The following is a 16,983-nucleotide window of genomic DNA, read 5'->3' as shown; positions in this document are numbered from 1 at the left end:
ACAGCTGGGAACAGAGGAAAGAAAATACTGGGCCATCTATTACAGAGTGAGAATCACATTTGTTTAAAAAACTGCTGACCTCCTGGGATTATAAATACTTACTGATCTGTGATTTATATGTTCAAGAATTGTTTGCAGAGAAAGAAAAACCTTGACTTTTGGCTAATCTTCTAGGGGGGAATTTACTGAAAAGCTCTTAGGTGGCAAAACATTCTGGACTGCAATTTTGGCTGGTTGATAATTGTAAGATTCCTTGAACAGAAGAACTGTTATAAAACACTCCTCTCAATGATGTTGCTTTCACAATTGGAAATGCATTGGATTACAAAAACCATATATAAAGATAAGAACTATGTAAGATTTGGTTGTTTAGATTTTAAGATTGGCTGGTTTGACAAGGCTAATCATAGAGACTATGGTACCAGACTATGGTACTTGAACAGAAGAACTGTTATAAAACACTCCTCTCAATGATGTTGCTTTCACAATTGGAAATGCATTGGATTACAAAAACCATATATAAAGATAAGAACTATATAAGATTTGGTTGTTTAGATTTTAAGATTGGCTAGTTTGACAAGGCTAATCATAGACACTATGGTACCAGTGAAAGACTATCTGGAGGGGAGAGACAGGAAGTGTCTCTAATATTCTCTTCTGAAGGCCCCAGCCTGAAACTTCAGAGATCTGCAGGAACAACACTCCCAACAAGGGAAATACTTTCCAGGAGGAAATGTATGCAGTTCTGCAACAGATTCAAATGACAATTGTTTCAAATCATGATGATATTAAAACAACTTTGATAACATAAATGAGCACATCTTCAACCTAAACTTACACTTAAAAAACTCTCAGAAAATGAAGATAAAGAATGAACAAACAAATCAGATAACAGAACATAATCCAAAGGAAAGTGACCCAAATAGGGAAGCTACAAATGAAGAGAACTACAGCTTAAAATAAATGAAAGAAAAATCTGCAAGATTTTGCCACAACAATCAAAATGGAAAAGATATTTTATCTTTCAGGACTTCAAAATAAACTTGAGGGTAAGAAAGAAGATTTAACAAAATGGATTACAGAGCTGACAGGAGAATCATTAGAGTTTGGGAGACAAAAATGTACATCCTACTTAACTTGTCTTTCCCATTCCCAACAACATTCATAAAAATACATGAAGAATCCCCTTGCAAGCAGAACATACTGACTCGGAAAGTTACCTGGCAAAAGAAGAAGGCTTGAGCTAGATTTAAGAGATTTGATTCAATTTACCAGATGGAGTACTATATGATTAAACACTTGTTTGAATATGGTTAAAAGACTAGATAAATTTTGGATATAAAGGTGTCCTACAATAAGAGGGATGAGATATATAAGTAGTATAGTACTTTTTATAATATATGAAATGTACAAATATTGGGATGGTATATGTGAATGAAAAGTTTGGATATTTAAAGGTAACTAATTTTGAGAAAGGGACGCGGTGGCTCAGTGGGTTAGGACGCTGAGCTTGTCGATCAGAAGGTCGGCAGTTTGGCGGGTCGAATCCCGAGTGCCGCGTAACAGAGTGAGCACCTGTTACTCGTCCCAGCTTCTGCCAACCTAGCAGTTCGAAAGCACGTAAAAATGCAAGTAGAAAAATAGGGACCACTATGGTGGGAAGGTAACAGCGTTCCGTGCGCCTCTGGCGTCTAGTCATGCCGGCCACATGACCACGGAGACGTCCTCGGACAAGCGCTGGCTCTTCGGCTTTGAAACGGAGATGAGCACCGGCCCCTAGAGTCGGAAACGACTAGCACACATGTGCGGGGGAACCTTTACCTTTACCTTTAATTTTGAGAAAATTATGACTGATAAGAATGGTTTGAATATTGAGGAGAAAACAAGCTTAAATAAGAATCTTGAAATCAGGACACAGTGATTTAGTAAGATGACTTTTACAAATACAATTGAAATATAAGCCAATCAGAAAAGATGTTATATGTTGATGTTATTGTTATTTGTACAAACACAAGAAAAATGTTTATATCCAACTTTGTATGTATTGAAAGTATTAAGAATTATATTTGTTTAATGTTGACAAAGGAGAATACTACTGGAAGAAGAGAAGATCAAGGAAATATATCATTAATATATTGATTATGGAATTATAGAAATTAATTGTTTTTAAATATATGAACCCAGACAACACGCTGCTTACTAAGACAGTGAGGACAATTAACCAGTGGAATAGCTTGCCCCCAGAAATCATGGGCACTCCATCACTGGAGATTTTTAAAAAGAGGCTAAACAGTCACTTGTCTGAGATGGTTCTACTGCTTGAGCAGGGGGCTGGACTAGAAGACCTCCAAGGTCCCTTCCAGCTCTATTCTATTCACTAAAGATTGCTATTGTAAAAAAAATCACTAAAATATATTTTTTAAAAAAAGAAATCATTGTGATTTCCAACCCTGTAATAGAAATTGTGTACTTATTGGATGGTCCACTTTCTTGCTACTGGTATGATAACCATGTAATGCATTCTATAAGGTAGGCAGAATACAGAAAAAAATTCCCTGGCACTCACAACACTCAGCCCATTTTGTCATATGTTCAGGGGAGCAATTGAAATATGGTCTTCTGCAGGTATGTGATTCTGGGCAAGTGAAAGGAACTTATGAGTAGACCTGCCTTGAAACTACCTAACATTCAAATATGGCAGCAAAGTAACTATATGGCCTCATTACCTGGGTGCTATAAAGGTAGGATATACAGGCAGGGCAATTTGTATTGACATGTTTTCTTTCTGACTCAAGAGATGGAAGCAAAACAAATTAACACAGGCACGAGGAAGAACCCATTATTAGGTCCTATAGTCATACTTTCAAAGGAGATGTAGGATCAGAGAAGGCACATAGGTCTACCATAGGACATAGCTTTGGGGCTTTGTCTATGATTTGGCAAAAATACAAAACAGGTTGTTGCTGCAAGAGGTTTGTTTAAATTGAATGCTTGTCTGAGAAAAAAGATGCATTCACCAATGATCTATTAGAGGCTGTAGATTTTCACTAATTTGACTATTTTAACAGGATTTTCTTCCAATGTGACTTGCTGAGAAAATGTACTTTTGGGTTGGTGGTGATTAAGAAAATACATGAGCTTGGTCCTTTAAGAAATACTTTGAATCATTTTTTAAAAAAACATTCCAAACATCCTAATACATTCTAAGTCACTAATGCCACTTTAATAAATTGTTTTTTGTTTTATTGTTTTACTAACCTTCTATTTTGTGATTTTCAGAGGACTTTATTAAATATATATATAGAGAGAGATTTGAAACTATAAATATGTAAAAATATTTCACAATTTTAATTATAAATTTCTTATTGTAACAGAAGGTTGGGTTATGCAATACATATATAGGACTTTCATGAATAATATAGATACTAGCATTGATTAACACATAACTGCTTTTACTTCAAATTTCATTTGGTCTTTAAAGAACAGCCTTGGACAATGCCCTTGAAATCCTGGAAGGAATTTATGGAAGGATCCTTCAGATAGTCTATTGTCAAGCTAATGTTTAAAAACTTAAACGTCGCCATTAATGCTTTCATCCAAACCTAGAAAGACTAGAAGCAAACACATCTTACAAAGACCCAGCATAGAATATTGAAACAATTTAGTCCATTTAAAAATATTGCAATCCTCTTGTGCATTCCTTCCTTCCTTCCTTCCTTCCTTCCTTCCTTCCTTCCTTCCTTCCTTCCTTCCTTCCTTCCTTCATCTCATGTCTTCCTGACAGAAATAGAGCAATATTTAAAAAGTGACAAAATATTTTCTAAAAGAGGCAAGATGCCTTAATATTTGGTTCCAGATCAGGATGGATAAGAGAAAAAGCTCTAGACTCTGACACTTCTTTCCTGGAGGACCTGAAATTGTGTTTTACATGATTTATTTATTAAATTTATATTTTCCCATCTCATGAGAAATGATTCTGTGTGGCACAGAATCAAATAAAGCAATATAAAAGTTATTATAAAAACAATCATAAATATGATTATTTAATCATTTTAATTATTAAAAATAGTTTCTATTAAAAAGTAAAGTATACAAACTACAAATGGAGAAAGAAATTAATTGCACTGTTAAAAAAAGTGCAAAAAAGTGCAAAAACGTGGCGTGGGGATGAACTGAACTGGTGACAACGCAGGCCTGTGGGAGAGTCAACTGGAGCTGTGGTGTTGCCGGTGCTCTACTGAACACCCAGGATCTGTGCCGAGCTCCAGCTGACTGGTGCTCCTGGAAGCTGCACACACCCTGGGGAAAGGAGTCAGTTGCAGCTACACCAAAGACAAAAGGAGATAGATATGCCCCTGGGGTGTTTATATTTGGTCCGGGGCCACCCTGGAGACAGCGAGGGGCTGGACCAACCCAGCTCGCAATCAAAGGAAAACCCCGAATTCAGAGGGCCAGAAGGCAGCCCAGCCACCGTGCCCCTCCGCTTCCTTCTCACTCCCTGGGCACAGATGCAGTTGCTGCTCTTCGCCATAGCTGGGGTGGGACTTGCAAGTACTTCCATCCTGCAAAGCAGCGCTCCCCTGGCACTCCTGCCCACCACCATGCTGGCAACCCCAACTAAAGGCCGCACACTCTAGCCTCGCCCCGTTAAGCAAGGGGGCAGCAGCCAAGGCTACATCAGATCTGCAGCTTGTCAGCGGCGCTCAAAGGCTGCCCAACTTTACTCTGGGATTTTGGAGGGGCAGCGCCATGTTTGCAGGCATGGTGGCACCTGCTGGAAAGCCTCCTGCTCCCCCCCCCCGGCAGCTTCCTCCTTCGTAGCCATCCTGATTCCGACAGGCTTGCCTGCAGGGCGGCAGGCAAGAGTGCCGAGTGAGCCACACTTTACATCGTTTGATGACTGCTAGCAACCTGCAGGCTGTGAACTTTCCTTTCCCCCTTGGGGAAAGAATTCAGGACTGCTAGATTTATTTTTCCTGCTAATTACAGTATACTTTGTGGGTTTTTAAAGGAGTTTATGAGAAAAAGATGTGTCTGAAAATTAAAGGATGTATGGATTGTGAGACAGGGAAGGCAAGTACATGGATTTATGCACTTCCAGTTGCCGACAGGTGTGCCACTAATATTCTGACTGGACACCTGCACGAGGGCCCAAAGATTATCTTCATTCTTCATAGGGCGGTATTGTGGATTAATAAAATAATGAGAACTAAAGGCTCAAAGGGAAGGTAGATTATAAAGAACGAGACCTTTTCGGGTCTTCAATTCCCTTCCTGTTAAGAGTTCCTTAATAAGGTTTGCTCTTCCTTCCTAACATCAATAAAGGTGGCTTTTCCAGAAAATATGTGACGAGCTGTACTTAGTGATTTAACTATGTTTTCTTTTTGGCTGTGTTTTAATTTATATATTTATTTTATTTTTTTATTTTATTACATTTCTATACCGCCCTTTCCCGGAGGACTCAGGGCAGTTTACAGGGTAATTAAAAACAAAAAATACAAAAGTTAAAAACCAAGGTTAAAAAAGATTAAATTTATAATATATATATATAAAATATATAATATATAATATATGTTTAATCGAGGAGGGCTTGGAGAGGTAGAAGTGGCCAATATGGAGGCTGCACCTTGCCCTCACAATCTCTGTCTCCCCTGCAGATCTCTGGAGAAGAGGAGGTGGCAGGGGAGCTGTGTGAGGGAGGCCGCCCCAACAAGCCAGCATCCTTACCACGCACAATTGGAAATGAGAATTTCCTTTTAAGAAGGGCTAACCTCTCTTGTGCAGGACCCAGGAGTGCTGCTCCCCTGCCGCCTCCTCTTGCTGTCCACAGGTCTGTCAAGACAGAAGTTGGACTCGGAGGAAACTGCTTCCTACAAACGTCCTCCACCTCCTGCTTTGCCAGGAGAGGGCACTGGACAGGGAAACATCAACGATGTCTGAAATTGGGAAAGGAACATCTCTTTAGTAACAAACAAACACGCACGCACACACACACACACACACACAAACCAAGCTTGGAGACTTGTATCCAGATCTGAGCTAGCAAGTTGCCAATCATGCCTGGGCTTAGGGAGAAGGCCCTCTCCTTCCTCTGTGGATAAGTCCCCAAACCTGGAATGTAGTGTGCATGCATGCGCACGGGCTTGGCTGCTAGCAGTTTAGGGAGGCAAGGAGTTTGTGGGGCCCTGAGTTGTCCCCACATCGAGTTAGCCAGTGCGACTTGTTCCATTCCGACCCAGCTGTCTCGAGTCAGCTGTGTCCAGTGAATGGCGTCAAGCGGGCCACGCCCACCTACTAGGCAATATTGTCCTATCCTAAAAGTGGTACAATCTCTGAAAAAGGTTGAAAAGCCCTGTTCTAGAGCAGGGCTTTCACCCATTGTACCACTTTTAGGATATGGCAACATCCGAGTACCACCAGTCGCCTAGCAAGGTGTCAAAAACTTGATGACCAAAAAAAAAAAAAAAGGAAAAAAGTGATGAACTACAGGTAGTCCTAGACTTACAGCAGTTTGCTTAGTGACTGTTTGAAGTTACAACGGCACCGAAAAAAGTGCCCCCCAAGCCACAGCCGAGCAAGACACCTGCCTGCCCACCCGGTGGTGCTCTTCCTCCTGTCCGAAGTTTTCATTGTTGTGAGCATTTCTGTTGAGGATTGGCAGCGGGGGTGGGGTGGGGGTGTTTGGTTTTTATTCCCCCCGTGTGCTGGGTGTTTGCAGCAGGTTTTGGTCATTTCACATGACCCTGGGACGCTGTGACCGTCATAAATATGAATCAGTTGCCAAGCATCTGAATGTAAATCACAAGACCCTGGAGATGCTGCAACATTCCAGCTGATCGGTGCTTCTTCTGGGCTCAGAAGTGCCAGGATCAGCACCGAGCTCCAGCTGGAGCCTGGTGCTGATCCTGGTGCTTCCATTGAGTCCTGACAGCCCTGCAACTCCAGCCATCTCTCGCTCAGGCTTGTGTGGTGCTGCCACCGGTTCAGCTGATTCCCCTCCTCTGCTACCATTTCTCTAGGATGGTCACGTACCACCTGCCAGGTGCCAATGTACCACAGATGGTACCCATACCACTGGTTGAAAAGCCCTGTTCTAGAGAATCCCATGGAAATTAGGCCACGCTCTGACCATGACAAAGGAGACATCAAAAACATCCCCAATGATAGGCTGGTGGTAAATCAGCGCTCCTGTTGGCTGACGAGGGGCCTGTTTCCCAGGCTTCAATTCCCAGGAGTGCTGATTTACCACCAGCCTATCAAGTACTTAGAAGGCGAGGGCTGTGCAGCACAAGGAAACTACAGCTAACTACTTAAAAGCCAGCCATCAACAGAGCCCAATCAACACCTAAAAAACCACACAGATAGAACAGGCACTATAAACGCCACATACAGAATGTCTCACACTCTGCTAGAGGTTCCCTGAGGATGGGCTCCAGAATGAGTCCAAAAGCTCGGAATACAAAGCCTCTGGTCCTGGTGACCGACCCAGATTGGATTCTGCAACATTATCCTGGGACACATATATTCACATTCATACATAGCCATTGCTCTGAGAGGAACACCAGATCCAGTGTGTGACCATTGTCCTCTGCTGTGTTCTGGGGAAACTGTGACCTGCCTCGTCTCCTCCCAGCTTTCCTCCTTCAAACATGCTGGAAGAAATGCATGAAAAAACTACTCTTGAGAAATTCACTTCCCTTATTTGAAAAAACAACAACAACCCAGTCTCCCATAGTCCAGGTAGTCCTTGATGTAGGACCTCAATTGAATCCAAAATTTCTGTTGTTGAGCAAGATAGTCGTTAAGTAGGTTTTGCTCCATTTGGTGACCTTTCTAGCCACAGTTGTTAAGTGAATCACAGGGAAGTAAGTTAACCTATAACAATGTACTATGAAGTTGAAGGTTGTTAAAAACAGAAGAATGAATACAACTCAAGAAAAAGCAACTGATTTTTTGCATTTCTAAAACAGCAGGAAAAGTATCTGCGCTGGCTGCATGACGGCGAAGTCAAGTCCAGATCTGATGATTTTCCTCTCGATACGCTGGAGGCGCAGATTCTAGAATTCCCAGCTAGAGCACATCACGAAGGCATTAATTTGGAAGGGGTGGGACACGCAACCATAGAAAAAAAAATCATCTTTGCCAATCACAATATTGGTGTAAACTGTAGCTCCAGTTCTGTGCAACAAATTATGTAATCACATTATATTTTGATATCCATAGGAACCAAGGTCCATAGGCAATATAAATGCAGACAGGGTGCCGACACTGTTTCTTGTTCAAGTGAATCTCCAGATCATTTTAGGGTTAATTTGGAATGAAGAAATAGTTAAATATTTATCAATTCTAAATTACTGCCCCCGCCCCAAAGGTGCCTTTCAAAGAGGGGGGCAGAGGAAGCTGTATCACTTTCTGTGGATTCATCTTCTCATATATCCACTGGTGCATTCTGTTTCTGAATAAGATGATTCACTTTCTCCAGAGGCACTAAGATTTTCCCATGAATACAGAGCACTTTGAACATCAAAGTTCTGACTATCTGACATGCCAGTGGAATGGTTTGGTTCAAATGCATCAGAAATGCAAGACTCATTCAACTGTAATACATCTTTATGGTCAAATGTAGAAAAATCCAGTTTTTTATTTGCTATTCCTAGCTTCACGGTATTTAAATCTACGTTTAAGCAGTCTGTACATTCTGATTCTGCTGCATGGGCAGAATTCACTTCCGAAGGATATAATTGGGGAATTGGGCTGCCTTTGTCAATATCATTCTGATTTTCTTCTGCTAAAGTTCTGGTTATTTTATTTGTAGGAGCTAAGCAACCTGTGAACAGCTTCTGAGTGATGGCCACATCAGAGAGTGGTGTAATCTTGTTAAAGGTGCCACATTTGGTATCAAAGTTACTCTCATCATCGCTTTCACTGTTCTCATCCTCACTGTGTTGTTGCACTGTGTTACTTTCCTGGACTTGGAGACTACAAACTTCATCACGATCCAATTCAAAGACTGAATAAGCCATGTTAGGTTTGATGTTCTGGGGAAAAAACAAAACAAATGTTGGTATGCACAAACATTCACAGATGCCCTCAAAAGAGTAAGATACTGTATTCCTTTCACTAGTGATACAGTATTTATTTGCTTCTTTGTATCTTTAATGGTGGGTCTTTATTAAACTTACTTTCGGCTTTGGAAGACTCCTGCGAGTCCCTTGGACTGCAAGGCAATCAAACCCGTCAGTCCTAGAGGAGATCAACCCTGATCTCTTTAGAAGTCCAGATCCTGAAGCTAAAACTCAAATACTTTGGCCACCTAATGAGAAGGAAGGACTCACTGGAGAAGAGCCTAATGCTGGGAAAGATTGAGGGCAAGAGAAGAAGGGGACGACAGAGAATGAGGTGGCTGGATGGAGTCACTGAAGCAGTAGGCGTGAGCTAAAATGGACTCCAGAAGATGGTAGAGGACAGGAAGGCCTGGAGGAACGTTATCCATAGGGTCGCAATGGGTCGGACACGACTTCACAGCTAACAACAACATTAAACTTCCCTTCCCGAGGATGTCAAATTCTTTCTTCTTCTTTAATTCTGCCCTGAATTCCCTTGTGGGTAACTAGGTACAGGTTCCTATTTCCCTCTTTCCTGGTGAGGAAAAATATGCTAAACAAATGGACATAAAAGCTCTCAGCAAACCTCTTGGCAACCAGGGCCCCAATTCCTCACTTCTCTTCAGAAAGCTATGAGATGGCACATGCTAGAGAGTTCAATGAGGCTTTATATTCCCAGTAGGAAGGCAGAGATGGCTTTTGTAATCTTGTTTGATATATTGTTCATAAATGAAAGAAAGCACGTGACATATACAATTTTTCACTCAGACGCACCTTGTGCCCTCTGGCACAGAGGTGGATGATATCAGAGGGTAGGACTTTCCATTCAGCTTCACTGCTAATGTTACTGTCAAACCCCACCCTGGTGTAATCCGCTTCAATTAAAAGGAGAGCTGGATTTCTCTTGGACAGAAAACATTTCCTCATGTCTGATGTAGATGTTTAACCACATCTATAACCAGAGGCAGCACAGAATAATTAGTGGGAATTTCATTTAGCCTCAGCCAGTGGTGGGATTCAACTATGTGAACAACCGGTTCTCTGTGTGGATGCCGCTTCCGGAAGTCCATTCTGGGCCTGGGCAACAAAAAAGTAGCCGCCAGTTCTGCCAAAGTGGTGCAAACTGGCTTGAATCCCACCACTGGCCTCAGCAACACAATCTGTCTATTTTAAAAGAAGATTCCCTTGGATTACCAGAGGGCTGTTTACAGCAAATTAATCTTGCTTCCAAAATCAACTCTAAAGTTACATACTGTAAAGAACCCTTCTTAAATCTTGTGCAGGTTCTTGACTTGTATATCAGGTCCTGAAGCAATACAGCCAAACTAAAAAATGCTGCTTTTTTGGCACATTAACTGAATATGTAAACATATAAGACTAAAATGAAGAGGAGTCTTACAGCCATTAGGATAGAAATAGTCTTTAAAGTAATGAAGAAGCTACATCACCACAAGTCTACGAAGAACAAGGAATATAGGGAATGTTTAGTGGAGTGTAAGGGTCATTTAGCCTCTTCTGGGAACCCCTTTTACCATCTTTGGTTGAGCTGCCCTAACACATACCGATCTTAAATTGAAAGTATTTTGCCACACTACTTACCAAGGCATTTGGTGATATTTTTCTTTTAACGAAAATACGACCAGTCTTATGTAGGTAAGCCAGAATGACTAACCCTATGAATAATGGAGCCAAGACTAAAAGTATAATATAATCTGCAGATTAAAAATATATTTCATTAAGCCACAATGCATTTACAGATTATTAGAAAATTACCTGGTTTTGTTAGGAAAATGAAGAACTGTAATTTAATCACGTAATAGATACTGAAATGCTAAATGAATTCTATGTTTAGTCTTTTAGTGACAAAATAAAACAAGTTCTGACTCATTCCATTTCCTTGTTTCATAATTCATTGTACCTTGTCTGTTTTCGGAGTCAAGCATAATACATTTTGGAATGGTGGAAGTGCACTGGGGCTTAAAATCGTTAGACACCTGAACGGCAATGCAATAATTTTTATTTGGATGCAAATCTTCAAGAATAGTGAAGAAACTATCCCGTTTGGTTGTATTATCAATATGCTGTAAAAGACAAAAAAAGTGAATTGTTTTTAAATGCATTGAAACGATAAAGCTAAATGATGTGAATTGATGAAACTCCACTTTAACCTGGAATCAAGGGATGGCTTTGCACTTACAGTGGTAGCTCGGTACGCAATGGCTTTGAAACTCATCGAGTTTGGTACTCAATGCACTTTGATACAAAAACTTTTGTCCTGGTACTCATTGTTTGTTTAGTACTCAATGCACAAGCTAGAACTTGTTGGTTCTGGCTGCCTTGTGAGTCACTACATTATTCCTTACAGGAAAAATTTGTCTGATACTCCTTGTTTTTGGTACTCACTGTGCCCCTGGAACCAATTAACTATGAGTACCAAAGTACCACTGTGTTTTTTTATTTAAGAATTTTCTATATGAGGGTTAGACAAATACTGAGATATTTTGTGAAGTGCTCTAAATACCAGTACTATTACTATACCATTATTTATAACTAGAACAATCATAACAGCAATGCCAACAATAGTTTTTTTTGTAATTCGTGTTTCTGAATTGTATGACATTGCAATGTCAATATGCTATCTTGCTTTTTTATATTCTGTTAATTTAACTCAATTATGTGGGTTTATATGCTAGTATGGCAATTGATTTTCTATATTAGTCTTAACAACTCAATCCATCAAGTTCATTTGGCACTCTGAACCCATACAAAGGAAACTTGTCCATCTGGATTCCATCATTCCATTTAGAATACAAACACTGAAGTATAATTTTTGGAATTGTGGAAGAAACCAAGGTCACAATGGCTGAAAATGATGTGAGCTCAACACAGTTGAAGCTGAGATAGATAATACTATAAAAGCAAAAAAAAAAAACTTAGCACATTTCTTAATTATAAAGTGAATTTTGTTTGATATTTTTAAGACCTTACTTAATAATCACTTACATTTTCCTTGAGATCAGATGTTTTCACTGTGATTCTATAGTTAAGTTTTTGATAAATTTTAAGTAATAGGGGTGGAAGTTTCACTGTGATATTTACACAGTTTTGACAAACAGAAATATTAAACTGAGGTGGCTTGAGGCATCCTGGTTAAAACATAAATAAAAGAAATTATCAATACTATTTGCTGGCAATCCAGATTTTTTTTATCTTAGCAAAAATAACATTCTAAAGTATAAGTATCTTGGAAGTCCTACAGGGTTTCTAATCAAACCTAATGAATTATTATAAATAATATTTTCAATAGAAAGACACATACACAGTACAATACTTTTATTTTTTAATCTTTTATTATTGGTTTGCTTTAATCATCAATGTCAACTTTGATTCTGAAACTCAGCCCTGAATCCTTTTTGTTACTCTTAACTTCTAGCCTGGCTTTTTAAAAAATCTCCTTAAATGAATAGTATAACTGGATATAAAGGTCTTTAAGGCCAACTTGCTTGACAAATGAACAAAAAAGTATTATTTTCCCAAAGGAAAATAATTTTGAGATTTCAGTGAAAATACATGATTCAAACGAAAGGAAGAAAGAAATTACTTACGATCACCATATGGACTGAATGGTAGAACTTCTGAATAATTTACTCCATTCCTGGTTTCTTGCTGTACTAAAATATATGCATTTCCTTGGCAAAAATCTGCAAATTCATTTGTTAGATTACAGAACGGTCTTGTAATATTAGTACATTCCTGGACTGTCTTGAAGTCTGATTTTCTATTAATATATAAAAAAAGAAAGAATACATTTTTTTCCAGTAAGAAAACAGTGATTCTAAAGAAATATATAATTGGCCAAACTGTTGGGCCCAAATTAGATGTATATGAAGTTGTCTATGCAAGATTAGGCACCCTGGTAAAATTCTATGTTTCAATTAATTCATAGTTGATGGAATCTCTACATGGCGCATAGTTAAATACGGCTTTTTTCTGCAAATTTCAATGTACTCTTACTAGTTTTGTGCATAGATTCAAAATGATAAAGCAGTAAATATGGCAGCTACAAAAGTCTGTAGTAGACCCTTCCAATTTTCTAACACTTCCTTTGGCAGAAATAACAGCTTTGTTGTTTCTTATAATTGAGAATGTTTCTGTTCTCACTTTTAGATTGTTTTCCCATTCTCCCTGCTCAGAAATATTCCTGATCTCCTTGTAAGTACTGTATCTTTGAGAAGATCCTCTTAACATTCATTGTTTTTTTTATTAAAAAGTTTTACAATACATTTTATCTTTAACAAAAAAACCCCCTCCCAACCCCCTCCCCTCCCACCCTCTTCCCCCTCCCCAACCCCTCCCTCCCTTTCCCCTCCCCCCCCACTTCCCAGAGCTGAATACAGGGTATAAAAATACAAACAATCATAATCTAACTTACGCAAACAATCCTAAACTATTTAAACTATCGCACTTTAACTCATATAGATAAACTCCAAACATATATATATCATATCAATAATTATTCAAATACAAAATATTTTTAGTCCCATATTTGCTCCGTAGTATCTCTCTGTTGCAAATAATCTTTCATTCATTGTTAAGAACAACAGATGCTATTAAAAACAAAGCAATGAGCAAGAGGTGCAAATACTCTGCACTGGTCCTGGAAAGCACGGTTGCTTTTGAAAATTAGCTTGAAGTTTAAGTGCTATTAGGGACGCGGTGGCTCAGTGGGTTAGGACGCTGAGCTTGTTGATCGGAAGGTCGGCAGTTTGGCGGGTCGAATCCCGAGTGCCATGTAGCAGAGTGAGCGCCTGTTACTCGTCCCAGCTTCTGCCAACCTAGTAGTTCGAAAGCACGTAAAAATGCAAGTAGAAAAATAGGGACCAATGCGGTGGGAAGGTAACAGCGTTCCGTGCGCCTTTGGCGTCTAGTCATGCCGGCCACATGACCACGGAGACGTCCTCGGACAAGCGCTAGCTCTTCGGCTTTGAAACGGAGATGAGCACTGGCCCCTAGAGTCGGAAACGACTAGCATGCATGTGCGGGGGAACCTTTACCTTTACCTTTAAGTGCTATTTGGGAGGGCTGCTTGATGAATTGTAATGCTTTTTGCAATGCCTAATTAGGTCATCTCTTTTCCTTCTTCCAGAGCTAGCGATCTGTTCCCTTCAGCTCAAAGGGCACCCATTTTTATCCCTCCCCTTTTCTTAATTTTCCTTCTAACTATTCTTTTTCCTTAACCCAGCTGTTGCCAAAGTATGAGTCATGACCTCTGGAAGATTGGCATCAATTTAGAGAGCAATTGACTTTTTTAAGCTGGTGAGGCATAATGGGTGTTGAAACCTATTTATTTTTGTCTGGACGAGCCTGCAGCAGGTTTGTGCAGAGAAAATGGGGAGCAAAACCCAGAGAAAATTTCAAGAGATGATTCAAGCCCTGTGCCTAACTATTTATCAAAATATTAATGAATCACAACAGTTTCATTTGTTTCTTTGGCATTACATGTTGTTTAGTTTTATTTGGGGAGTATCACACACATTCATTTATTATTTATTTATTTATTATTTAAATTTATATACCGCCCTATTCCCGTAGGACTCAGGGCAGTTTAAAGGGAAAATTAAAAGTTAAAATACATCACATACAATTAAAATCGATTACAACTAAGATTAAATTAATCCCTGAACTTAACTAAAACCCCATTAATTAAATAATTAAAACCCCTCAGTCTGGGCCAGAAAGCTCAAAAAACCAAGTTTTCAAGTCCCTACGAAATGAGCGAAGGTCGGGGGCGGTCCTAAGCTCCATGGGAAGCTGGTTCCAAAGGGCCGGTGCGCCCACAGAGAACGCCCTTCCCCTGAGAATAACCCGCCGGCATTCCTTCACCGGCGGTACCCTAAGAAGGCCCTCCCTGTGGGAGCGCACAGGACGATGGGAAGTTGATGCCGGCAGCACGTGTTCCCTTAGATAATCCGGACCCAAGCCATTTAGAGCTTTATAGGTCATTACCAGCACCTTGAATCTCACCTGGAGGGCAACCGGAAGCCAATGCAGCTCACGGAGAAGAGGTGTTACACGGGAGTATCGGGAAACTCCCATAACAACTCACGCAGCTACATTCTGCACCAGCTGAAGCCTCCGAGTGGTCCTCAAGGACAGCCCCATGTAGAGAGCATTGCAGTAGTCTAGCCGGGAGGTCACAAGCGTATGGGTGACTGTGCGTAGGGCATCTTGGTCCAGATAGTGCCGCAAATGGCGCACCAGACGAAGCTGGGCAAAAGCCCCCCTGGTCACAGCTCCTATATGATCTTGAAAATTGAGCCGTGAATCCAAGAGGACGCCCAAGTTGCGAGCCCTATCGATGGGGGGTAACACCTCACCCCCCATCATTACTGGTGGAACAACCTGGTTTATCTGAGATGCCAATATGCACAGCCACTCAGTCTTGGCAAGATTGAGTCGAAGCCTGTTTCTCCCCATCCAAACCCGGACCGCTTCCAGGCAACAGGACATCACGTCGAGTGCATCACTGGGTTGGTTCGGGATGGAAAGAAAAAGTTGGGTATCATCAGCGTACTAATGATACCCCACCCCGAAACCACGAATGAGCTCGCCCAGCGGTTTCATGTAGATGTTGAACAGGAGGTGAGAGAGGACTGACCCCTGAGAGACTCCACAAACGAGAGACCTCGGGGCGGACCTCTGCCCTCCCGTCAACACCGACTGCGAGCGGCCCAGGAGGTAGGAGGAGAACCACCGTAAAACGGTGCCTCCCACTCCCAACCCACTGAGATGCCGCAGTAGGATACCATGGTCGATGGTATCGAAAGCCACTGAGAGATCTAAAAGGACTAGGACAGAGGAACATCCCCTGTCCCGAGCCCGCCAGAGATCATTCACCAGTGCGACCAATGCCGTCTCCGTGCTGTACCCGGGCCTGAAACCCGATTGGTATGGGTCCAGATAATCAGTTTCCTCCAGGAACAGAGGAAGCTGATGCGCCACCACACTCTCAACAACCTTCGCCAAAAAGCGAAGGTTGGAGACCGGATGAGAGTTATTTAAAACAGCCAGGTCCAGGGCAGGCTTCTTGAGGAGGGGCCTCACCACCTCCTCCTTCAAGGCAGCGGGGAAGATACCCTCCTTCAAGGAAGCAGTTATTACTGCCTGGAACCAGCCTCGTGTCTCCTCCCGAGCCGCATAGACCAGCCAGGAGGGGCACGGGTCCAGTAAACAAGTGGTGGAGCTCAGTCTCCTCATAATCCTGTCCACGTCATCAGGAGAAACAGGGTCGAACTCAGTCCAGATAACATGCTCAAGACCGCTTGATTCCTCCATGCCAGACTCTGCCCAGTCAGAGTCCAAACCGGTCCGAATCTGAGTGATTTTGTCCACCAGATGATGACTAAACTCCTCAGCCCGACCCTGTAAGGGTTCCTCCCTCACCTCCTGATTAAGGAGAGAGTGAGTCACCCTAAACAGGGCGGCTGGGCGATTATCTGCGGACGCGATGAGGGCAGCGAAGTAATTAGACTTCGCCGTCCTCATCGCAGCGAGGTAAGACCTTGTAAAGGCTCTTAGTCGCAATCGGTCAGATTCAGACCGGGTGGACCTCCAACCGCTCTCTAGACCCCGTCTCCAATGCTTCATCTCCCGGAGCTCCACAGTAAACCATGGAGCCCGACGGGATCTGTGCCGAGTCTGGGGTCGCAAGGGTATAACACGGTCGAGTGCCTCGGTAGCCGCCCTTTCCCAGGCATCAACCAAGGCATCGACCGGGCTGTGAGTGAGGGAGATAGTTAAGGACCCAAGCGCCATCTGGAACCGTTCTGGGTCCATTAGGCGCCTGGGACGGAACCATCTGGTTGGTTCCAGAGCCCGG

At 41.6% G+C, this 16,983-nt stretch overlaps 1 protein-coding gene across 2 annotated transcripts in view; it reads right to left on the bottom strand.

Annotated features, from left to right (window-relative positions):
• Positions 1-7,936: 7,936 nt before the first annotated feature.
• IFNAR2 (interferon alpha and beta receptor subunit 2) overlaps positions 7,937-16,983 on the bottom strand; it is a 34,033-nt gene continuing 24,986 nt past the window's right edge. For both annotated transcript variants that reach the window (XM_083361851.1, XM_083361852.1), the window contains exons 7-11: positions 12,710-12,882; positions 12,108-12,250; positions 11,023-11,185; positions 10,704-10,816; positions 7,937-9,038 (exon numbers count right to left, since the gene is read on the bottom strand). In XM_083361851.1, coding sequence (XP_083217977.1) covers positions 8,421-9,038; positions 10,704-10,816; positions 11,023-11,185; positions 12,108-12,250; positions 12,710-12,882 — 1,210 coding nt within the window. In that variant the 3' untranslated portion in view covers positions 7,937-8,420. The remainder of the gene's footprint in view (positions 9,039-10,703; positions 10,817-11,022; positions 11,186-12,107; positions 12,251-12,709; positions 12,883-16,983) is intronic.

Source organism: Vipera ursinii (assembly GCF_947247035.1).
Source record: "Vipera ursinii genome assembly, chromosome: 4".
Lineage (NCBI taxonomy): Eukaryota > Metazoa > Chordata > Lepidosauria > Squamata > Viperidae > Vipera > Vipera ursinii.
Note: the sequence above shows the minus strand (reverse complement) of the source record. Positions and strands in the feature narration are given on the sequence as shown.